At 43.5% G+C, this 26,486-nt stretch overlaps 1 protein-coding gene across 1 annotated transcript in view; it reads right to left on the reverse strand.

Annotated features, from left to right (window-relative positions):
• abca2 (ATP-binding cassette, sub-family A (ABC1), member 2) overlaps nt 1-23,809 on the reverse strand; it is a 116,323-nt gene extending 92,514 nt beyond the window's left edge. The window contains exon 1 of the mRNA XM_074637117.1: nt 23,334-23,809. Within this exon, the coding sequence (XP_074493218.1) occupies nt 23,334-23,399 (66 nt within the window). The 5' untranslated portion in view covers nt 23,400-23,809. The remainder of the gene's footprint in view (nt 1-23,333) is intronic.
• Nucleotides 23,810-26,486: the final 2,677 nt, after the last annotated feature.

A 26,486-nucleotide genomic window follows, 5' to 3' on the forward strand; every position in this document is an offset into this window, starting at 1 on the left:
AAAGGAAAAAAAGAAGAGTTGGCTGACACCCCCCCTCCACCTCTTGCAGACCATTGCCATATTCATTCTGCACACTTGACCTCCCACAGCTCCTTGTCATAGATTACTTCTTGAGAATTGGAAAAAGCTGAACAAATGATCCTCTCACCAGTAGAATGGGGAGGAAAATAAGGAAAAATGTCAATCTGAGGATGAGCCAGAGGGAAAAAGGATGTTTTCACACCATCTCTGTGGCCCAACAGAACCTGCAACTACCAGCACTGCAAGCTGCTTTCACACATATTGGATAGCATGAGGATGTGATGTTTTATCATCAAACACTGAGCGCTTCTTGTGAGTGCGGACTTGTGAGTCCGTGTAAAAGGGTTTATTTCATCCTTCAAATTCAAGTATTAAGATGAAAAAGAGCAAGACCTGATCACGAGTCCCTTTTTGGAAATTTCATGTTGCTAATATGTTTTTGCATATAGCTTTTGAAAATGGACACAGCTCTGTCTCTGAAGTCTGAGTGAAGCAGGATTACTCGACTTTACAACTACACGACTGAAAATTGAGTTTTATGAAAGTGGTGTGTATAAAGTGAATAAATCTGAAAACGCCGGCCAGACATTTCAACGTGGACAATCACATCAGACAGTGATACAGTGAACTGAATACACATTTTGGATGTAAGAGTAAAAACTGGTGAAAGCTAAAAATTCACTTTTAAATCACTCGTATGTGCCTCATAAGAACTTATCCGTTTGCCCGAGTGGTTCTTGGTTCCCGCTGTCCACTTTTTTTGTTGCCACAAAAAATGGCAACAAACATGAACAAGATGTACATACGTACAAGCTTTTGTAAGTCGACTTATACAAATAACAAGTCTTCCGTGAATACAGAAAATGATGTCAACAGAACTGATACGACACTTGCAACTGATTGGTTAGCAAAAATAAACAACCAAAAATAACCTCTAACAGCAGGATGTCAGATTGACTGATGTAGTGAAAACAAAAAGGTAGTTCAGTCTGATTCACTGTAGAACACTAGTGTTGGATGCAGTGTTTGGCAGTTTGTTTCATTTTAGTTTCATAGTTTTATATCAGTACCAGGTTAGGTCAGATTTAGGGATGCACCGATACCTATACCAGTATCGGGTATCGTGTCCGATACTGTCCTCATGTACTCGTACTCGTACTCGCAAAACGTCTCCGATACAGCGGCACCAATACCATTCTACGGCAGCGTGACGTTAACCTCTCGTCACCATCTTTCGGGTCCTATTGCACGCACTCACGCTCTACTTCTCTGACGGTGCGGGCGAGACCGGCCGGTGGTGCGCCCGACCCGCGGGGCCGGGATCCCACCTCAGGCGGCGCTCACCGGCCTTCACTTTCATTGCGCCACAGGGTTTTGCTTGCTCCCTCTGACTCGCGCATGCGGTAGACTCATTGGTCCGTGTTTCAAGACGGGTCGAATGGGTTGCCAACATCGCCGCAGACCCCTGACGCCTTTTACCTGGGCCGAGCCCCGCCCTGGGGGCACGACGCGGTTGGGGCACACTAAGGACAGTCCGGTCCGGTGACACTTTGTCCACGGCCCCAGGAAGCACCTTCGCCACGAGCCTTTCCAAGCCGACCCAGAGCCGGTCGCCTCCTCATATGCAGGACTCCCCAGCCTGCCGTGTGTCTCTCACACCCTCCGGCTGGCTGTTAACGAGGGTGTTTTGGCACAGAGAAGTACTCGTATCGGTACTCGGTATCGGTGAGTACCCAAATGTTAGTACTTGTGCTTGGTCTTAATATTGTGGTATGGGTGCATCCCTAGTCAGATTATCAGGTTAGGACCAGCAGCATGAAATGGTTCTACCTCTCTACACACACTCAAGCACATGTACACTCTGCAGGGACACACCCCAGCCCTTTTTAGTGAACCATTCACCCACACATTCAGCCACCTCTAGAACACAAAGGATCTCTAACTCTGCTGCTGGTGCATTATTAAGCAGACGCTCACCACTCATTTGTAGATCAATTATTAAGAGGGCTGATCATGACTCTGCAATGAGCTGAATGAGCCTGGGGGTTCAGAGAACACTGAGGGGGGGGGGGACAAATATAGACCAGTGCCAAAACTAACCCCACATAATAAATAATAGATCATCTTAAAGGAGGTGTGGTCTATAGAGGTACACTGAGGATCAAGATAAAGCCTGTTGGAGGTTAGTTTCTACTCATGTTCATTGACCACTCTTGGCTACATAATGTACAGTGATCCATCTCTGACACAAGACTTATGGCTGCCCTTAAAAATGCAAAGAAAGAGATTTGCATTCTCCAAATGCTGTGCACATTTGGAGCAGGAATATTCTGTAATTACAGGAGTAACCCCCTCAGAAAGTCATAGTATAGCAGCTCCCCCACTAATATAGATAATCATCATACATTTGAGCTTTTTTTCTGGACCAGGACACTTGAAACATTATCAATTCTTCTGTATTTTATTTTCAAATAATCAATTACAGTTTTTTAGTAATTAGTAACATTTAACTAATACTGATTTCACTTTTTCAAAACTGTTCAGTACAGTTTATTCTTACCAACATCCAAAATGCACTGATACACCCAAAACACTTCATACACATCTGTAATCGACTAATCATTTCAGCGCTACTTAAAATTCTGTACGGTATGTCCAGCATGTAAGTGGATATAGAAAGAGTTGCTGCTGATTCAGTAAGTAACCAAGCTTCTCTCAAGTACCCAGATTAAAGTTTGGTGCAGTGGATGTAAATAGAGGCCGTCTGTTGCATAGTCGTGTGCGTGTGTGCGTGTGTGCGTGTGTGTGTGTGTTTGTGTGTGTGTGACTGAGTTATAGAAAAAAGCAGAGACAAAAATACCATCTTTCAGGAGCAGGACTGGGAAAAATGCATCTAGGCATTAAAGCTTCAGTAGGCAGAATATTTTTGGCTTCATTGGGCAAAAATTCCATAATAACCTTTCAGCATATTGTAATTCAAGTGTTCTGAGAGAAAGGTAGATTCCTGCACCTCCTCATGGCTCTGGCTTTAAAACATCTAGCCCGTGACAGGAGACTTTGGCCAATCACAGGTCATTTCACAGGTCCTGTTCAGACATGGTATTAAGATGCGTCCTCAGTGATCGGATCACAAGTACGTCTGTTCACACCTGGCATTAGAATGCATCCCCACATGCATCTTCAGTTACCACTTGTGATCCGATCTCACTAGTAAACACGTAGTAAACACACGGCTAATACAGCAGACGTTGTAACGTAATATTACATGAATGTCAGTAGTAATATTGTGAATTCGGGTACATTTTCTATCAAAATTAAGGTTATTGTACCGGCGGTCCCTGGGGACCTCCGCGCCACCGGCACCGCTGCCTTTGCCAGACAACAGCGGGGTACAGAGCTCCAGAGAGCCGGGAGGAGAGAGAGAGCGAGCGGGCGGGCGGGTGTCAGCTCCGACACATTTCCGACAGTACGATAATAATGCACTTCCTGTTCCCAGTCTGATAGTCTGTAGATATGTAGCCTATAGATACGATTTATTTTAATAAAATACAGATGAACCGACAGAATACAGTAGAGCACAGAGGCTGTTTCCATGCTGCGAGGCAGACGAGCACTCGCCTGTCTGTTCACCTGAGGGGCGCAGTGATCCCGCGGATCCCAGCTGGACGTCAGATGAGTAGGCGGTCCTTAATGTGGCCCAGGACGCATTCGCGTACACACTGCTGAAAGAATGTGGTCATATGTGGCCCAGACCACCTTTGAATGTGGTCTGAAAGATCTGATCTCAATGCGTCCTCAATGCTTCTTGAGTGTGTTCACACCTGTACGTAAAGCTGTCCACTTGTGATCCGATCACTGAGGACGCATGTTAATACCAGGTCTGAACAGGGCCAGAGAGACAGCGTTCCTATTGGCTGTTCAACGAAGGCAGCTGTCAATCATTCGGGAACTCTGATGAAACGGTCAAACAAGGGAGCGCTGATCATATATATGAATTAATATTCTGTTACTGTAATGCAGCGTAAAATGTTTTCAGAAACATCTTGTAGTGTACTGTTTAGCTGTAAAATGTGAAAGTGTGCTCCGGCTGGTGGGCGGTGCTTGGTATTTCTTCAATTGTTCTCAACATATTTGCCGGTGCACAAACTTTCTCATTTTACAGCTAAACGGTACACTACAAGATGATTTTGAAAACATTTTACGTGAGATATAGGCATTACAGTAAAGAGAATATTGATTAATATTTGATCTGCGCTGCCTAGTTTGCAAGAGTTTGTGAGTGATTGACAGCTGCTCAGAGACGGCCAGACACCAGCTCGGCTCTGATTGGTTGTTTTCCTCCCGTCTGTGAGATCTTGCAGATGCCATTTGGAGCACCGGAGGACACTGGAGGACACCGGAGGCATATGATTTTTTTTTCAGATTACGGGTCTCATGCACTACTGTCAGGATATAGTGACAGTTTTATAAAAATAACTTTTTTTAAATCATATTTGCTCCATTTCTACCCACTGCAGCTTTAAATGCAGATTTAAAAGGTCGACTGTGAGTCCTTAAATGTGAGATACACACACATGCACACGCACAATTTAGAGTGAAGGTGTCTTTTTTTTACTTCAACAGTGGCGTCTGCATTCTCGCTGTGTAACAACATTGCCTAAGACTTCTACTGTGTGAGGACAAAGTCATCTCCCCAGGCTGACAACACCACACACACACACACACACACACACAATACCAGAGACTGAGCACTCAGCAGACAGGTACAGACCATAGGGAGATTGGCTGTGTCAATACAAGGGCTGGTGTCCTCATGTCCGTATTACTGCTACTGATACAGGACAAAGACAAGGCTTTCCTGCCAGTTAAAGGAATACAGCACGTTTTAGGTGAATTGTCCTATTAGTCAACGTTTCTGTTAAGTGATGAGAAGACAGAGAATGCCATGCTAACATGTTAGCAAACAGAAGATGTTCATTATTCAAAAGGAAAGAAAGTTGACTTTTTTATACATGGCCTGAGAATTCATACAGCTTAAAAGTGATCCCCGGCTCCTACAGACTGCGTGAGTCAAGGTGTCCTTGAGCAAGACACTAAACCCCAATTGCTTCCTGGGTACTTACAGCAGCCCACTGCTCCTAAAATGTTTAGGATGGGTTAAATGCAGAGGTCAAACTTCATGTATATGTACCTGTATGTAAATTATATGACAAATAAAGGTTTCTTCTTCTTTCTCATTTATTTACTACATTTTTCAGTACCCAATTTGATTAAAAGGCTCATTTTTGAGAATGACTAAAACTAGACTGAAGTCTTCAGAACATTTTTGTCAACTAATCTTTGATGACTAAAATGCCAAGCGTTTTTGTCTACTAAAACTAGACTAAAAACAAAGGATGAGGTTGAATAAATATGACTGAAACTAACTTTTGATCACCAGATTAAATGTAAATAAAGCTGACACACAATGAACACTGCCTAACAGCCATTACCCTTTCACTCTTCAGATCGGTCATCATCACACACCATCGTTCCACAACAACCTGTTGTAATCCATGTAGCAGTAAAGTCTGAATCCCAACTAAAAGCCTTTCACTCCTCCCCCTCCTCTCCCCTTGATGGGAGGAATCATTTCTTCCTTGGATGCATCATTTTCAGTCTGGCTGCCTCCCCCCCCCCCCCTAATCACACTTCAGTCTTAAAGGGGCACTTCACCTAAAACAACAGCGCTGATTTATCGTGAAGCCCCAAATTATAACCACCACTGCACAATTTCATTTAGCTTAAGAGTTTAGACGGGATTAGTATGAATTTGTACCAGAGTAATGGAACTAAAGGACACTCAGTCTGTTGGATGGATTAACAGGAGTCCAATAAAACTATCAAAAAATCGAAGAGCAATGTCATGTTGTGAGTTTAGTGGGATAAACTGGGATGATCTGATTTGAGTCGTAACAAACCAAACCAAAGACCTACAAAACAGGTTTTGTTGCTGCCTGTCCTCTCTTAGTACACACACACACAGAATACACACCGTCTCCTCACTTTCCCTGTCAAAGATGACATGTGACGTACACACTCTACCAACTCACTACACGTGTTCTCATCTTCTGGCTGGCTCCTCTTTTGTCTGTTTAATCTACATCCATCCAAGCACACACTGTCAATCGATTAAAATATTTAATCACGATTAATTGCATGACTGTCCATAGTTCATCACCAATAAATCACAAATGAATTGCACATTTTTTATCTGTTTTTATCTCTTATCAACATGGGAATTATGCTTGCTTTATGCAAATGTTTGTATATATTTATTACTGGAAATCAATTACCAACACAAAACAATGACAGATATTGTCCATTAACGCTCACAGGTACTGCATTTAGCATAAAGAATATGCTCCAATCATAACATGGCAAACTGCAGCCCAACAGGCAACAACAGCTGTCTGTGTGTCAGTGTGCTGACTTGACTATGACTTGCCCCAAACTGCATGTGATTATCATAAAGTGGGCATGTCTTTAAAGGGGAGACTCGGGGGTACTGTGACGGCCCCTCTGTGGATCTTGTACTGTGTTTGCTTTCTCTCATCAGGGCTGCAGACATGATGAGGCTAATCAGCAGCGTGGGACACACCTGGGCCCGGTGTACTCCATGCATATACTGTAAGCCAGAGCAAGCAGCAGTCTGCGTCTGGCAGACCTCCATGCACATTTTACCTTTGTTACATGGTTTTGGTTCTTTTACACACTTTTGACTTTTTACATAGTTTTTGGTTAACAAATCACTTTATTTATTTAGTATGCCCATGTGTCTGGATCTGTATCTGGAGGTCAGAGGTCAAGGGACCCCTATAAAAAAATGGACATGACGGTATTTCCTTGCCAAAATTTAGCGTAAGTTTGGAGCGTTATTTTAGCCTTCTTCCCAACAAGCTAGCACGACATGGTTGGTACAAATTCCTTAGTTCCATTGGTACCAGTTCCTCTTAGTTCCTCTAGTTTCATATATTGCCAGTAACTCTTGATTTAAAACCGAGCCCGCTACAACCTAAAAACTCACAAGTTGCGTTAATGCTTTATTTTTGCATTAACTTTGACAGCCCTCTTTTCTATGTTAATAAAATGTACCCAAAGTCACCAATATGTAGGATATTACTACAGATATTCCTGTAATCTTACGTGGCAACGTCTGCTGTATTCCCATGTGTTTACTACGTGTTTATTTGCATATAGCGGAGAAGTGAGATCCGATCACAAGTGGTCACTCAGGGCCAGAGATACAGCGGGGTAAAACAACGTGCAGAGCCGACATACTTTCATATCTAAATCGATGAATTAAGGGTTTATTTCAACCAAACCAGAGTTGGTGATTGCTGGAAAGACTAACCATGCGTTTTTGGTGAGTTTTATTTTGTTTCCGTCAAGTTTGAATCAAGTGTGTTTTATAGGGATGCACCGATACCAATACCTGTATCGGGTCCGATACTGTGCTCGTACTCGCAAAACGGCTCGGATACAACGGCACCGATACCACTTTACAGCAGCGCAACGTTAACCTTTAGTCACCATCTTTTGGGTCCTCACGCTCCACCTTCCCGACGGTGCGGGCGAGACGGGCTGGTGGTGCGCCCGACCCCGCTGGGCCAGGATCCCACCTCAGCCGGCGCGCGCCGGCCCTCACTTTCATTGCGCCACAGGGTTTTGCTTGCACCCTCTGACTCGCGCGCGCGTTAGACTCCTTGGTCCGTGTTTCAAAACGGGTCGGGTGGGTTGCAGACATCACCACAGACCCCTGGCGCCTTTTAGCTATGGTTGCACACTCGCAAGCACGCATGACGTCACATCTGTTGGATTTTCCCAGAAAAAACATTGACATTAAAAGCAGTCTACAGGCTGGTAGAGGAAACCCAGAAAGTGGCGGAAGGTCTCTTTTTTTTAGGTTAGGTTACAACCTGTTCACACATTGGCAATAAAAAAGGATTAAAACATGTTTATACGTGTTAAAGGTTTCATACGGTTCCTTTAAATATGAATACAAAAGTTGATTATAAAGAAAAGAAAGAAAAGATTAGTAAGGCTAGATTACTGTCAACAGAAGCTCAAATCTCAATCTCACTAAGACATGATAATACAGCTCTCTCTGTTTGGTTCTTTCTGGAAGTGCAATAAGAAAGATGAATTCAGCTCAAAGTCACCAAGTAGGCTATACACACAGCAAAATGTGCTATTGATTATAGGCCATTTTGGTACAGCACTGCTGGCATAAAGTTCTGTACCCTTGACTGCCAGTTTGTGCCAGTAAGCTTTAGCTATGGCAGACAGGCAGCAGCAGCAGCAGCAGCAGCAGCAGCAGTGTTGGTGCTGGAAAAAGAGGCTCAGACAGCCTATGAATTATTGAGAGTTCCTTCTTTCCTCCTGGGAAATGCACAAGAGAAGAGAGTCTTAGATTACATCTACAGATGAGATAGAGAGAAAGAGAAACCAGGGATGAGTGAGAAAAGGGGAGAGGGCCTCACTCAGCGACAGCTTGTGTTGGGTTAAATCAATATGGCGTTTGTTCACCTGCCAAACAGAAGAAAACAACATAGAGTAGACTGGAGGAAAATGAAGAGGGAATATTATGTCTCCTCCAAAATAAGACATACAGTGAAAAGAGAACTTCAAGTATCTTGATTAAAATAATAAATCTCAAATGGAAAGAGGAGCATAACAGGTACATCTGCATGGCTGCTATTAGCTCATTTTAGTTTGCAATATCAGCAAATATATCTCCTGTTAAGTATAGGGATGGGTATTGCTAGGACTTTATCTGTACTACCGTATTACTCGTAAGTGCTGGGCGATATGTCCAATTTTTCAACTGGCCATCGTCAGCCCCCCCCCCCCAGCTGTTCTAGCTGCAGAGCATCATAAAACACTAAGGATGCACCGATACCACTTCTTTTCAGACCGAGTACAAGTACTTACATTTGGGTACTCGTCGATACCGAGTACCGATACGAGTACTTCTCTGTGCCAAAAGACCCTCGTCGTGCCGCGGCCCACGTACCTCAAAAAAAATTATCCGCTGAGTTACAGACATCTCTCTCCCAATGTAAGTCTATGGGAAAAAGTATTTTTGGGCCCAATGGCATCACGTGACGGACACGGAAGTTGTAATTCTGCCGTTTGACCACTACGAAAATTGTGATCAACGACTGGCGCTCTTCCTGGGGGCTTGGTGTGCACGTGGAAAGTGAGCGGTGAAGCAAGAGAGAGCGAGAGTGGCAGCGAGTGTGTGAGAAAATGAGCGGCAAGAGAGCCATGCATGTTGCAGTACTCTAGCCTGTGACATCACAAGGTCGGTTAGCTCGGCTTAGTTGCACAGATACAATGGTAGAGCCAATGAAAGACGGAGACTGAGGAAACCACAGGACAGAAGAAGACAAAAGGGAGCCCACTATTGTATTGCTCCTTGATGTAAAAATGAGTATCACAATGTTAAGGCCAAGGACAAAACAGTCCATGTTCTTAAACTGCTGCTAAAATGGAGAACAGTACTGCAGCGCTGGCTGGTGACATTGAAGAGAGAACCGTCCAATGGGCACTGACTCCAGCTGCAGCTGTCTGTCTCCCCGTCTCCCGTCCTCTCCCCTCTCTGATCACCTTTCTCTCATCCTCTGCTGTCTCATTCAGACCGTTCAAAGACAGCGTTGCTAAGAAAAATAAACGCCGAAAGCACTACTTTATTCTGAAGCCCACGTTATAGTGATGAACTCACTCATTAGAATTATCACCAATTCTGCGGCTCCCTTCAGCTCTACACTTTTATCTCACTGTTTTGATTTTACTGCATACAAACTCTGCTCTCATCAACGTTGTCTTTAGCTGTTTTCAGAGTAAAAAGCTCTGATAAAGCTAATTTACACAACCTGCTCAGCCCCAAAGACACAATAGAGACTAGCAGGTGAACATAGTGGAGCATTTAGCAGCTAAAGAGACAGATGTTTTTTCTCAGGAATTGGTGGAGACCAAACCAGGGCTGAAAGGAGAGTGAACATTGGACTCACATTACTCCAACTGTTGCCCTGTGCCTGCTGGATGTGTAAATATGACAAAATACATTATATAGGTTTTCCGCTTGTTCTGCTAACACCAAGAGGCTAAAAAAATCAGTAATTGCAGCTTGTATTATGTCTTGATTGCTGCTGCTACCATGGCTTTAAGTGCTTTGCTCAGCAACAGGTGCATCATTAAACTACAGTGTCTAAATACAATGTCTGAGTGAACAGGACATTTAGCCTCAATGTTTGAGGAGTTCACGTCGTCATATCATCTTCATAAGGTGATAATATATGATAATATACAATGAATGAATTGCTCACACACCTGAGCTCTGCATGTGTACCTGCCTGTCTGTCTGGCTGCTGTTGATTCCAGCCTATAGGCATCCTATAATATATTATAGAGCGACACTACAAATAACACAGGATAGCACTTCAACTATTAACACTATATATACAAACACACCACCTTAACCCTAGAATGTTCAAGTTGGAATATTATTGAAATATTATTGGAGTATTACGCCTACTATCGGAGATACATAGCACAAGTATGATAACATAGTAAAAAAAACACAACTGATTACACAGCATACCAGGCTTAAAGAAATAATAAATAAATAAATAAGAATAAGTTGCAAGAGACTGCTGATACCGGTTGACACACACGCCAACATGTGAATAAGCACCGTATATGATGTATTTAAATGAAACAAATCTTTCTATAGATTTACTCTTTCCACACAGAATCCGGAAATTCCAGAACCATAATGAATAAAGGTTAAACACTGCATCTAAGGGCCCTCCAGAGGAAGAGCTGCAGCACAGTTACCTCAAAAGGATTTATAGATAACCTCTCCTGTCTCCAGTGCCAGGTCTCAGTGAACCAGCTGCTAGTCTATTAGACTTAACACAACTATTCATTTAGCTGTCAGCTAACCTTCTGATACAGATTTGCACTCTGCCTTATCAGTCAGCAGCTTCATCCTTCATCCCCTCCATCTCTCTCTCCCTCTCGGTCTCCCTGGCTCTTTGCATAGATACCCAGCCATTGGGTTTTGCCTGGCCCACTGTAAGACTACCATTCAAAGACAGACTAGATCTAGGCCAAACACACTGCGAGCTGCTGCTGCAGGAGACTACCTCCTCTGTGCAGCTGAACAGTGTGTTTGGTCTACTGTATGCCATATTTGTTTTGCGTTCTGATTCATTTTCCTTATTTGGCATCTAATCAACAGAAATGTGTTACTATATTCCAGCATGAAGTTGTGCTTAGATCACTTCTTTACCAGTAAAATACTTTACTTTTCTGAAAGCTGCACTAATGAATATTTTATATTAAAAGGGACTGTTTGTAAGAATCAGAAATGTCTTGTTAACAGCGACACCTGTGGCCGTTAAGTCAACTAAAGTCAGCGTCTTGTTGCTCGCGCTTGTGCTCGCTCTACATAGACATGAACGAGCATCGCTCAAAACAGTGAGGCGACACACGTCAGCTAAAAGCACAATATCACTCTATATTTCAGCTGCTTGGCAGTAATGTTAGCTGACCAGACTAAGGTCTCTCCATGAATCAGTGCTGATCCTAGTGTTGGCTTTTCCTGCCTCAGCCTCCCGACCGCGGCCGGAGGGAACAGGGGAGACACCGGAGTTTGGGTTGGAGACGATAACGTTTCTCTCTGCGGAGCCCCGTCACTTCACAAGACACGGAAAACCTCTGTTGGTCTGGAGGAGCTGCAGCAGTTATTTCTGCACAAACGTCCACTGATCATTCACTAGATATTCTCAGAGCTAAACTAACTCTACTGCAGTGTGTAGTGTCCGCGCATGCACGTGAGAGCTGGAGGAGTGAGAACGAGCGTGGTGTGTGATAGAAGGCAAGCAGGCAGAGGAGCAGAGTACAGCAGAGACTCCGGTCCTGGAGACCAAAGCTACGGTCTCCCCCGCGTCCTCCGACTGCGGCCAACACTGTTTAACAGACGGGCTTCACTAGATACAACCAAGAGGTTTCGGTGCTTCCGTGTAGTTTGTGTTGGAGTCTTGTCTGAACAGCGTAGCCACATGCGAGCGCGCATGGGACACTGACCCACAATGATTTATACTTGCAAGAAGTTACAAACAGTCCCTTTAAAAATGGATCAAATGAGTGTATGTGTAATGTGAAAGGTACAGTATCAGTCGTAGTGACGAACCCACAGAGTATTATCATTAACTATGAGGTTTTCACTTATCTATACTCAGTGAGTTATCTTTCACATCTGTAGCTGGTTCATTTGGTCTGGAAAAAAAATGATCCATTGTTGCCTTTTAGCTCTGGTCTGTCTGGTTCATGTTCACACTGACCTTTTACAAACAACCCAAGAGCTGTAAACATGAAGTCATATGAAATGACAAGTAACTCATTCACTTGACAGATTTGGTGATGTCAGCCTGCATCATCAGCGCTACATGTGGGGGAAAATTAAATTATGTCACTGAGAGCAAGTCATGGTGCACTTTACTGAGCATTATGGGTTTATTTATCACAAAGACTTTGAAGAAATAACTGATTGAGCGATTTTAGTACAGACTGCAACTGGACCGGCAATACTAGAGCTGCTAACATAGCACAAATACACACACTGTTTGTTGGACACTCACTAAAGTTTTGCCGGGCAGACAGAGTATCGTTCCGCCGGGCAGACACACAGCTGACAACCTGCTAAACTAAACTATATGTGTGGTGGAGACTTTTTCTGGGAAAGTGGCTGCATGTCTGCGACACTACACGCAGCATCGTAGCTGCTAAGTTAACGCTCCTGGACGGTGAACTGGAGACTCCCGTCAACCAATATCTGTTGTACTCCTGCAGCTGGTACACCGCTGCATGCGAGGCACAAATCTTGTCGGTTAACAATTAATAATCGGTTAACGAGGGTCGGTTAAGAAATTTTTTCAAAATGAGCATCCCTACTACCAGCATTAAAGTGATGCTTACACATAAATTAATTGCAATAATTATATAATCCAATAATTATATTACATAGTGAGTACCTTTTGCTTTTGCTTTTGCTTTTGCTACTTAAAGTATATTTAGATGCTAATACCTTTGTACTTTTAAAATTATTTTAGTATTTCTACACTGTAGGGCTGGTCGATATGATATATATATACACTCACCGGCCACTTTATTAGGAACACCTGTTCAATTGCTTGTTAACACAAATAGCTAATCAGCCAATCACATGGCAGCAACTCAATGCATTTAGGCTTCTAGACGTGGTGAAGACGACTTGCTGAAGTTCAAACCGAGCATCAGAATGGGGAAGAAAGGGGATTTAAGTGACTTTGAACGTGGCATGGTTGTTGGTGCCAGACGGGCTGGTCTGAGTATTTCAAAAACTGCTGATCTGCTGGGATATTCACGCACAACCATCTCTAGGGTTTACAGAGAATGGTCCGAACAAGAGAAAATATCCAGTGAGCGGCAGTTGTGTGGACGGAAATGCCTTGTTGATGTCTGGGTCAGAGGAGAATGGGCAGAGTGGTTGGAGATGATAGAAAGGCAACAGTAACTCAAATAACCACTCGTTACAACCAAGGTATGCAGAATACCATCTCTGAACACGTCCAACCTTGAAGCAGATGGGCTACAGCAGCAGAAGACCATCCGGTACTAGCAAAGTGTACCTAATAAAGTGGCCGGTAAGTGTATATCGGCAATCAGAAACATTTCTATAACGTTTCTATCATAATGTCGCAAAACAAGCATCTGAACTGCATTACGTGAAATATTGACTTCATTTGGACAACGCTTTATGTTCTGGTCCTTGCACGTGGGTGCGAGGCTGGAGCGAACAGCTGTCTTGAGAGGGCACAACATGCAGACACGTCTCAGACTCAGCCAAACTAAACCAAAACAAAACAAGAAGAGTTTATAAGAAAAGTCAGACACGGACTAGAAAACCATTTCCTGCAAAGTCTGCCACACGCCTGCCCCCACTACAGGCATATTTGGAACTGGCACAATGTGCCTTTTATCTTTTTCACCTTAAAAGGACTACAGATTACGGTACACAGAAATGCATTAACACAGTGTTTTGTTTGTGGCCCCTTATGTAGGAACAGTATCTGCGTTGCACTACATACTGTACAACGGTTAACGGATCAATGACATCATTTATGGAGAAGCCGTGCACACCCCCAGATAATACGGATCATATTTAAATGTATATAAATTACATGTCCATTACTAGTACATTGCAATGACACCGAATGTAACCAAAGCCGTTCTAAAACCAGTACATAAAACTACTCTCTACTGCTGGTAGGGAAGCAGTTTAATCCTGTGGGGGAAGTGGTAGAGATTGATATCAAGATAAGCAAGGGCATTGGATGTATTAGGAACATTAGCATTCATTTTGGAGTTGTGTTTGTGTCCACCCGATGAATGTCCGTCCAACATTCACTCTCTTTTAACTCTAGTTTGTTTCTATTTTTATTGTCTTTTAGCTGCCAAATGTTCCACCATGTTCAGCAGCTAGTCGCTAACATTTGGTAACCATGGTGACATGTGTGTCAGTAGGCGAGTGCAGGGATTTTCTCTGATACATCAGAATGTAAATAGGAGTTAAAACAACAATGTGTCGTACATTTTAGCAGTTCCTTATTGAAAAGTAGCTGTGTATGTCAACTAGTCTTCATTTTGTAAGATTTTTTTTTTTTTTATTAGACTTTAGTCCTGTGTCAAATGTCCTTGTTAGTTTTTATCATTATTAGTCAACCTCATCCTGTTTTTGTAGTCAAGCTTTAGATTACTAGAAATCAGCATTTTAGTTTCATCTTAGTCAAAGCAAACTGTAACTATTTTAGTATAGTATTATGGGATTGCTGCTATCTCAGCTTAAGTGCTGACTAGACAGTCCTTCTCTAATCATCAATCTTATGTAGGCCAAACCAGGGTGATTATAAATCTGTAGACAGAAATGACGCAACTGTTACTAGAGATAAAACGGTATGCAAATTCTACATCATGATAATGGTGACCAAAATGATCACGGTTATCAGTATTGTTGAAATGTGGTGAAAACTAGTACTAGTACTTGTACTTGTACTCGGTCTGAAAAAAAGTGGTATCGGTGCATCACTAGTTTATCGTGAAACCGTTACATTCCTAGCTGTTACTATTATTATTACAGAGGCTCCCCAATGCATCTCTCCTGCCTCCTCAGAGTTTGTTGTCTGAAGGTAGATGGGCTAAAAATAGCTGCACACGCACAGAAGCACAAACCCTACCCACACCAACTCCTCTATCAGGACACCAGCAAAGGCATTAGGCGATGATAAAAATCCGGCTGCCTGAGGACAGATCCAGCCTCAGGCTTTAAAAACAGCACAGACATCACTAAAATCAACCAGCTGACAGCCATCAGGATTTCTGATGGCTCATAATAGACCCTGTAAGGATTAAAGGCATCACCATATGCATACTCAGATGGCGTGGCTGCAGAGGTCACCACATTAGATTATACCAAAACATCTGGAGAATGCCATTTGAACGTCTCGCAGCATCTTTGCCTGCCTGTTTCTTTCCTGAATAACCAACTGACACAGTCAGTTTGAAGGTGATGTCGTATGAGAGTGATGAGGCTATATGCACACAGACCATGTAGATGGGTTTTAGGATTTCTGGGTTGTTTTCCATTAACAGAGGGGGGACTTGGTTGTTGGGATGAGGACTGACCAAACCATCACAGTGAAAACACTGTCAACCACTCAAACCACCTCCAGACAATTTACACAAAAATGAATAGAGAGAGCTGGAGCCAAATAGGGCTCTGCCATATGGCCCAAATCTACATCTCGATAACTATATATCACAATACAGCATGTTTTCTGGTAATTCACTAAATAAATAGTCTATATGAAATGGTAAAGTCTATTTTCGTATACCCATGTGTTAATTAAATACTTGACAAATGAAAAGTACTGAAGCAGAGTTCTTGGGTATAGGCAGGCAGGAGTGGAACAATAAAGCTGAATGAATGAAAACAATCCTGCACACTACTGTTGGAAAACACTATTCACTATTTATTTTAACCAACATTTTGGTTCCATGTTAACCTTTACAAATAAATCTCCACCATTATTATGCAGAGAGAACCCTGTCCTGAGCTGTACTATTGTATTCTGGGTAATGGAGAACCTCGTGACTGGACAACACAGTCTCACGGCAGTTCGTGAAATAGTCGTGAAATTTAATCTGTTTGATTCGTGTACATTGACACAAATTTTTAAAAAAAATTCTCTTGACGCTCAGCCCGACTTTGTATTATTTGCACGTTTTGCTACGAATGCCCAGCAACACGTGACGCGCGTGTCAATTTCTCCTCCAGTCTTTTCAAAATAAGCCTACTTAGTTAGGTTTAGGAATCGATCGACTTGGTTAGGCTAGGGAAACAAATGACTTAAGTTTTGAAAAAGATTGACTTGGTTAGGCAAGAAAACTACTTAGTTAGGTTTAGGAAAAGATTGTGGTTTGGGTTAAAATAACTCCTGAAATGCTGTAGCTTAAGTACGGAAGTTCCGTGAGAAATAACTCAACTTTGACTTCTGGTTTCACACAGGACATGAACACTGGTCTCCTGGGAAAAAGTCCTGTGTTTTTGGACCCGTCATCCACCCCAACCTCCTCCCTACGGGCGTTTGCCGCATATACAAATGTGAAATTTGCATCTATGTACAGGAATAAATACATTACATGACTATTTTACGAACTGCTGTGTGACTGGAAGGTTGCCAGTTGGAGTCCAGTATGTTAATCACATTGAAGTGAGTGTTAATGTTAACTGTGATGTGGAAACAAAACCACAATCTTCAAATAATATTAGATGATATAGAAATTTGAGTTAGTTTGTGCTCGTTATCAATTTAGACAACGTAATTTTGTATCATATCTCGAAATATGATTTCATCACGATATGATTCCATTGAAAGACGATAAATGATCATATTGAATTATTGCCGAGCCCTAAAGTCAAACCACAACTTCCCGGTTCTGTTCTAAAGAGTACAAAACCACATTGACATTTTGAATAACGCATGAAATCCAGTCCTGGAACATAACCTTACTTAACAGTTTTGCAATTCAATCCATCTGTATACAGGATGTGTCGTTACAAGTTGTTACATTAGAGATCTCCCAAGCCAATCCTGGATCCGTATCGGGGTCGATCTGTGTACTTTTTTAATGGATCCGTATCAGCTAAAACAAACCCAATCAAACGCCAATCCTGTCTTTACTGTAGACTTATGTGTTTTGTCTACCCCAGCGCTACAGTGCAGCATTTTGCTGCACAAGCGAGTGAAAATAAGAATGTGTGAATGTTAAAAATAATTTGGGAACACCAGTGCAAGTGACTCTGTGTGGCTGCAGAGTGGCTGGGCTCTCTCTCTTAAGCCCCTTTCAGACATGCACTCCTTCATTTCAATCTGATGGAAATTTAACATGTTGCTCTCATGTCTGAATAAGCTCCCCGGTCACTTTTACATAAAAGTCACAACGTCAATCTTACCAGATCGGACCTGAAACATTTCAGTATCGCTTTCAACGCTGCACGAGTCTGAACAGCGTGTTTTAGATTAAAGGTCCCATATTATAGAAAAGTGAGATATTCATGTCTTTTATATTATAAAGCAGGTTTAAGTTCTTTATAAATACTGTTAAACTATCAAAACGCTCAATATATGGAGAAATACACACAGCCCATATTCAGAAATTGTGCATTTGAAACAAGCCGTTAGGATTAATTAAATATACAATATTTAGACCCTTGACACAATTTTAAACGTAAACATTCTGAATGTGTCCCAGTTTATTCCTGGTTGCAGTGTATGTGAATGTCATCAGCTGACAGGAAGTACACATGGACCCAAGCTGTTGCCTAGCAACGCAATTCTGTTGCAATTTCGTCGCGATTCCGTCAAAATGCGCTAAAATGGAGTGTTTCAGACAGAGGGTAAATACAGGCATATTCAGGCTGACAGTATGAGGAAAATAATTTTTTTTTTTTTAAATTACAGCATGTAAACATGTTCTAGTAGAAACACAAAATAAAAGTATGAACCTGAAAATGAGCATAATATGGGACCTTTAGAGTAAAGACTGCAGCAGCACAAGGTGCATGCAGAGAGATAATACATTTGTCTTGTTCCACCGTCTAAGGATCACAGTAATGAACTGATTATCTCAATCATCATCTCTTATGCACAGAATCAGTTGAATAAACTATGAGACACTGTGAAAGAGCCAATTTCAAGTTCATGAGGAGACTGATCTTCTCTATCAGATCAGTCTGCAAAAACCATCAAATTAAGAACTAGGAGAATCCCAACTCAACGTCCTGTCATGCAATGCTTGTGCATGTTGGATATTCTAACAGGCAGCAGAATTTGGGCTGAACGGCATGGGTGGGTATCATGCAGAGGTGGAAGTAACGAATTACATTTACCCTTGTTACAGTAACAAAGTTGCTTTGTGTGTACTTTTTTAGTATTTTTTTAAAATCAGTAATTTTACTTTTACTTAAAGGGACTGTTTGTAACTTCTCACACGTATAAATCGGGTCGGTGTCCCATGCGTGCTCGCGTGTGGCTACGCTGTTCCAACACAAACTACACGGAAGCACCAAAACCGCGAAGTTCTATCTAGTGAAGCCCGTCTTGTAAAACAGTGTCAACTCTTCCTGCTTCAGCCTCACGACCGCGGCCAGAAGACAAAGGGGAGACCGTAGCTTTGGTCTCCAGGGCCGGAGTCCATGCTGCTCTGCTCCTCTGCCTGCCTGCTTGCTTTCACTCACACACCGTGCTCGTTCTAACTCACTCCACCTCTCACGTGCATGTGCGCACACTACACACTGCAGAAGATGAGAGTCTGAAACAGGACAACACTAGGATCAGCATTGATTCATGGAGAGACCTTCGTCTGGTCAGCTAACATTACTGCCAAGCAGCTGAAATATAGAGTGATATTGTGCTTTTAGCTGACGTGTGTCTCCTCACTGTTTTGAGCGATGCTCGTTCATGTCTATGTAGAGCGAGCACAAACGCGAGCAACATGATGCTGACTTTCGTTGACTTAACGGCCACAGGTGTAGCTGTTAACAAGCAATTTCTGATTCTTACACAGAGTCCCTTTTAGTACTATTTATCACAAGTATTGTACTTCGCTACATTTCAAGTTGCATCCGTTACAGAGTAAAAACAAGTCACATGATATAGTACAGATAAACTGTGTGAGAATGGAACAGAAGGAGATAAATCAAAAGCTGCAGCGGAGAAGAAGCTGCAGGTGTGTCTGTGGCCCTGAGATGTTTGTGACCTGAACAGCAGGGGCACGCTGGGTTTGGCAAACATGCTAAATGCTAACATGACTTGACTTCTGTATTCACTGAGAAGCTTTTACCTTCAGTGAGATGTGTAAGGACCTTCTGCTGTTTGAGACTGTTAATCCCTGATGTGACGGTAGAGCGTTTTGAATTTGATGAGTGCAGTGTAGTCGAACCTCAGATCGAAGAGGAACAATGCGGATTCCGTCCTGGCCGTGGAACAACGGACCAGCTCTTCACTCTCGCAAGGATCCTGGAGGGGGCCTGGGAGTATGCCCATCCAGTCTACATGTGTTTTGTGGACTTGGAGAAGGCATATGACCGGGTCCCCCGGGAGATACTGTGGGGGGTGCTGCGGGAGTATGGGGTGAGGGGGGCACTTCTCAGGGCCATCCAATCCCTGTACGCCCAAAGCGAGAGCTGTGTTCGGATCCTCGGCAGTAAGTCGGACTCGTTTCCGGTGGGGGTTGGCCTCCGCCAGGGCTGCGCTTTGTCACCAATCCTGTTCGTGATATTCATGGACAGGATATCGAGGCGTAGTCGGGTGGAGGAGGGTTTGCAGATCGGTGTGCTGAGGATCTCATCGCTGCTTTTTGCAGATGATGTGGTCCTGTTGGCATCATCGGTCTGCGACCTCCAGCACTCACTGGATCGGTTCGCAGCCGAGTGTGACGCAGTCGGGATGAGAATCAGCACCTCTAAATCTGAGGCCATGGTTCTCAGCAGGAAACCGATGGATTGCCTACTCCGGGTAGGGAATGAGTCCTTACCCCAAGTGAAGGAGTTTAAGTATCTCGGGGTCTTGTTCGCGAGTGAGGGGACGATGGAACGTGAGATTGGTCGGAGAATCGGAGCAGCAGGGGCGGTATTGCATTCGCTTTACCGCACCGTTGTGACGAAAAGAGAGCTGAGCCGGAAGGCAAAGCTCTCGATCTACCGGTCAATCTTCGTTCCTACTCTCACCTATGGTCATGAGGGTTGGGTCATGACTGAAAGAACGAGGTCGCGGGTGCAAGCGGCCGAAATGGGTTTCCTCAGGAGGGTGGCTGGCGTCTCCCTTAGAGATAGGGTAAGAAGCTCAGTCATCCGTGAGGGACTCGGAGTAGAGTCCTTGCTCCTTTGCGTCGAAAGGAGCCAGTTGAGGTGGTTCGGGCATCTAGCACGGATGCCTCCTGGGCGCCTCCCTTGGGAGGTGTTCCAGGCACGACCAGCTGGGAGGAGACCACGGGGAAGACCCAGGACTAGGTGGAGAGATTATATCTCTACTCTGGCCTGGGAACGCCTCGGGATCCCCCAGTCAGAGCTGGTTAATGTGGCCCGGGAAAGGGAAGTTTGGGGTCCCCTGCTGGAGCTGTTGCCCCCGCGACCCGACCCCGGATAAGCGGTTGAAGATGGATGGATGGATGGAGTGCAGTGGAACCAGAGAGGCCGAGTTGACTGGTTATACTGGGACAGAGAGGCGAGTTGACTGGTTATACTGGGACAGAGAGGCGAGTGGACTGGTTATATTCTGCTCTGAGAATGGACAAGTAGAGAAGTTGAACCTGGAGCAGATTGTGGAGGACACACTGACACACTGACATTAGTCGGCCGGTCGGCTTGTTGTTGTTGTATTGGTCAGCTGGTCGGCTTGTTGATGCATTGGTCGGCCGGTCGGCTTGTTGTTGTTGCATTGGTCGGCCGGTCGGTTTGTTGTTGTTGTATTGGTCGGCTGGTCGGCTTGTTGTTGTTGTATTGGTCGGCCGGCGGCTTGTTGTTGTTGCATTGGTCGGCTGGTCGGCTTGTTGTTGTTGCATTGGTCGGCTGGTTGGCTTGTTGTTGTTGTATTGGTCGGCCGGCGGCTTGTTGTTGTTGCATTGGTCGGCTGGTCGGCTTGTTGTTGTTGCATTGGTCGGCTGGTTGGCTTGTTGTTGTTGTTGCGTTGGTCGGCTGGTCGGCTTGTTGTTGTTGTATTGGTCGGCCGGCGGCTTGTTGTTGTTGCATTGGTCGGCTTGTTGTTGCATTGGTCGGCTGGTCGGCTTGTTGTTGTTGCATTGGTCGGCTGGTTGGCTTGTTGTTGTTGCATTGGTCGGTTGGTCGGCTTGTTGTTGTTGCATTGGTCGGCTGAGTGTTGGAGTTTCCTCGTTGGCCGTTGCTCTTTCGAAATGAAAAGGCGGGTAACAGTACGTTATGCAAATGAGCCCGTCCAGCGCGACGCGTCCGGCTCACCATACTTGGACCAAACTGTCAAACTAGGCGATCTAGTTAAAAAATTAAACGATATTCAGCAGTGGCATCGCCTATTTTTCATTTAAAATGTTTTCATTAGTAGATTTTGATTTCCTGTTTGAAATGGCAAGCAGAAAACCAGGGACCAAATCCCATACATTCTACAATAGGGTATGTCACCGCTGGCACGGCCAGTTGAGTGGAGCAGCGCGTCCCCTAGTGTCCTCTCCGGACCTGGCGAGGACACTATCATTATAAACATCACAAATGACTATTTGTGTATCAATTTTGCCACAAATTCACAAACTGACCATACACTGTCCAGACATATACTTGGTTTTGAACAAGTCTTGTTTTTTTGTCAAACTGAATGTGTGGAGTTTAAAAGTTATGGGCGTATTCTAGACAGGGACTTTCTGACGAAAAGGTACTTTCAAGTTGCATAAAAGGGAATGTAGGATCCAGTGTTTTTGGAGTTTGTCACATGTTAGGGACTACAAGTTATCTAGGCTTCCACTATAAGGCTGTGTATTGGCAAGATGTGGCGATACGATACGTATCATGATGCAGGGTTTACGATTCAATACATTGCGATACAGTAATAAAGGTGATATATTGCGATTTTTTTAATCAAATTTTAGCCACCATATGCATAAAATCTGAGGAAGAAAAGTTTGCTTTTTTTATGCAGTCAGAACAGCGGGATCTGCATTTGCAGTCATCGCAGTCCCTGTTAACAACAACATCATACTACTTTGAGAAGGCACTGACTTGAATTGACTGAGTTAATCTTTTCATGTTAACTATAAATTAAAAATCAATATAATGTTTTTGAGAATCAATACAGTATCACAAAACATAATATCGCCATACTTGATATTTTCTTACACCCCGAGCTTCCACTGCTTACATTTTGACCATTTTTGATGTGTCTGTATTTTGCAAGCCCCCCCCAGCTTTATGGAAGTGCAATACTGCATGAGTGGAGGAGAGTACCCCATAAGCATTTAAGATGCTGTCATATGATCATTCATTCTAAAAACAATATATTATTATGCAATCTGATAATAAATCCTGCAGCCATAGCTAAAGTGGCAACAACAAAAAGTTCCATAATGTTCCTATTCCCATAAATATTATGATACGGGATATTCATATGCAGTCTCCAGGAGGTTAGTATGGATGATTTCAAATGATCTTATATTGTAATCCTGTGATTAGAACACTCGTCAGGCCATTTTTCTTTTTACATCTTATGGATTTGATCAACTTCATTACCTCATGACAACACACCCTGAGCTCATCTGTATGGGCCTTTTCTAGACTGAGACTAATAACCACAGACTGGGATATTACACAACTGTTGTTGATCCAAGAACAACAACCTGTTTGACAGTATGAGCACATAGAGAGGACAGGATCCTGCTTCACAACAACATTCCACCAGTAAACCTGCGTGGACATCATCATCATCATCATCATGCTCCATATACAGCTCACTGCGGTGTTATTCTAACATAGGCAGAGACAGAGACAGAGACAGCAGGTGCTGCTAGAATGAACGATGGCTTCAGGAGATGGAGCAGCGGTGCGGGCTGAACCGACGCCCATCTGCTGCTCTGTCCTTTTTAGAGCTACATGTCACAGACTGTCATGTGAACAGATGTGTCTTTGTGTCTTTGTGTCTTACCGGTCCCCTCCTCTTCAGAGCGATGTTCTTCCACAGCAGGAGAGAGAGTTGGTGCAGGAATCCCATTTTGCCTCCCTCTTCTGCTTCAGTATGTCATTCAATTGTACCAATTTAGCATCCCGTTACCGGTGGTCGCCTGTGACTGGATGTAAATAATCGGGGGATGTCTGTCCCGGTCCCTGGCATCCCGTCCGAGCCGGTGCTGCTGCTGAGATGTGTCGGCCTTCACTAATAATAGAATAATAATAATATGAAGCTAATGTCACTCTGTTGGTTGAAGAGGATTATTATCCGGTGACTGGCGGTAGAAGTGGTAAGGAGACAGTTAGTGTTCCGTGTGTCATCCTCTGTGTGTGTGTGTGTGTGTGTGTGTGTGTGTGTGCGTCGGTGGAGCACCGGACACCGGCTGGCTGCTCCTCCTGCGGAATCCGTTCAGTTTAGCAGAGCAATGGTCTCTGGTGCTGGAGCAGGAAACCAGCGGAGACAGAGACAGAGACAGCCTGGTGTGAAGCTAACCACCGGAATGAAAACATACACTTCCGGCTGGGCCTGTAAAAATAAAAGCCCTCCTAATGTCCGAGGTGCATTTGATAGAAAGGAAGCTGTTGAGTCAGTGAGTCCCCCAATGTATGAATAAATCCTTTAGCCTCTCACAACATTTTGACCAGACAGCAAAAATATCTCTATTTTATTTACTATAATATTTGTATTTTTCATACTTAAAGGGACTATTTGTAACTTTCAGAAATGCTTGTTATCAGCGACACCTGTGGCCATTAAGTCAACTAAAATCAGCGTCCTGTTGCTCGCTTGTGCTCGCTCTACATAGACATGAACAAGCATCGCTCAAAACAGTGAGGTGACACACGTCAGCTAAAAGCACAATATCACTCTATATTTCAGCTACTTGGCAGTAATGTTAGCTGACCAGACGAAGGTCTCTCCATGAATCACTGCTGATCCTAGTGTTGGCTTTTCCTGCTTCAGCCTCCCGACCGCGGCCGGAGGGAACAGGGGAGACACCGGAGTTTTGGTCGGAGACGATAACGTTTCTCTCTGCGGAGCCCCGTCACTTCACAAGACACGGGAAACCTCTGTTGGTCTGGAGGAGCTGCAGCAGTTATTTCTGCACAAACGTCCACTGTACATTCACTAGATATTCTCAGAGCTAAACTAACTCTTCTGCAGTGTGGAGTGTGCGCGCATGAACGTGAGGTGGAGCGAGCTGTGAGTGAAGGCAGGCAGAGGAGCAGAGGAGCAGAGTAAAGCAGAGACTCCGGCCCTGGAAATCAAAGCTACGGTCTCCCCCGCGCACTGTTTAACAGACGGGCTTCGCTAGATAGAACTTTGCGGTTTTGGTGCTTCCGTGTAGTTTGTGTTGGTGTCTTGTCTGAACAGTGTAGCCACACACGAGCGTGCATGTGACACCGACCCGGATTGATTTATACGTGTAAGAAGTTATAAACAGTCCCTTTAAAGTTGCAGTGGGTAGAAATGGAGCAAATATGATTAAACAATTATAAAATGGTTACTATATCCTGACAGTAGAGCATGAAACAGGTAATCTGAAAAAAAATCATGTTCCTCTGTGTCCTCCGGTGCTCCTAATGGCATCTGCAAGATTTCACAGACCAGAGGAAAACAACTAATCAGAGCTGATCTGGAGTCTGCCGACCAGCTGCCGTTTATGAGAACCAAGAGTCAATCACTCGGGAACTCCGACCAAACGGTCAAACTAGTCAGCGCTGATCAAATATGAATCAATATTCTGTTACTGTAATGCCTATTTCTCTCCTCAGATGTTCTCAGAATCATCTTGTAGTGTACTGTTTAGCTGTAAAATTAAAAAGTTTGTGACCTGGCAGCCATGTTGAGATCTGTTGAGGAAAAACCAAACACCGCCCACCAGCCGGAGCACAGCCAATAGGAACGCTCTCTCTCTGAAATGAACTGTGATTGGCCAAAGTCTCCCGTCACGGGCTAGATTTTTTAAAGCCTGAAAACAGAGCCATGAGGAGGTGCAGAAGTCTGGTTTTCTCTCAGAACACTTGAATTACAATATGCTGAAAGGTTATTGTAGATTTGTTTTTTTTAAGATAATTTTTTTTCGGCTTATGCTTTTATTTGACAGAGATAGTGAGAGTCATGAAAGGGGGAGAGAGAGGGGATGACATGCAGCAAAGGGCCTCGAGTCGGATTTGAGCCCCGGGCCCCTATAGCAAGGACTCGCCTTTGGTACATGGGGCGCCCACTTAACCAGAGGAGCTACCGGGGCGCCCCATCAGGGAATTTTTGCCCAATGAGGCCAAAAACGTTCTGCCAACTGAAGCTTTAATTACAGTTTATTTGTTTTGTTTTTTGCAATTTGGTAGGCACACAGTTCTCACCATAAGACACAGGAATCTGACATAAAGTCACTTGTTTGCATTTTCAAAACACTGACCAATTGGCTAAAACACGTGCCACCTGGCCAAACACTTACTGTAATTGCTTGATTGTTGAGTCATTAATCAGGATGTAAGTACTATAAAAATATCACAGGTGAGTGAGGGAGGCCTGTTTTCAAAAAATGTGTATCAGCAATTGAAAAAAAATGTAATTCCTTGTTTTTTGTCTCCATAAATGTTTTTGTTTTTTTTGCTGTGTTTGTGTACTATATTCTATTTAGAGTATGTTCTGTTCTGATTTTCAGTGCAAAATGCAACCGTTGGAAATGCATGGTCATGCTCTTTACTCTATCAATATCGCTGAAAAAAACTCAAACCCAGACTATATCATTAGAAAATCAGAAATGTTTGTCTTGGGGGGGGGTTAGTTTTTTTGTGTTTTTTTTGTTGATTAATTGCAGTTTTTCTCAATTGTTTTTACACTAAAACTGGTTCTTGAAACACAATGACCACAACCTGTAACTCATGTACCAACCCCCTGAACCAATTCTGCTCAAATACAAGAACATTTCGTGCTTTACACTCCGACTGCAGTTCTAAAACACACTTTTTTCAAAACACTACACACAATTCTCTAACATTTGACACAATCTTCATGAATAAAATATCTTGTGTTCACGTGGAATATACTGCCATTCAAAATTCTAAACTTCAATTCCCTACTATCCACTCTGACTCCTCACATGGGCAAACACATTGTGGGAGC

This window comes from Sebastes fasciatus, chromosome 6 (genome assembly GCF_043250625.1).
Source record: "Sebastes fasciatus isolate fSebFas1 chromosome 6, fSebFas1.pri, whole genome shotgun sequence".
In the NCBI taxonomy this organism is placed as follows: domain Eukaryota; kingdom Metazoa; phylum Chordata; class Actinopteri; order Perciformes; family Sebastidae; genus Sebastes; species Sebastes fasciatus.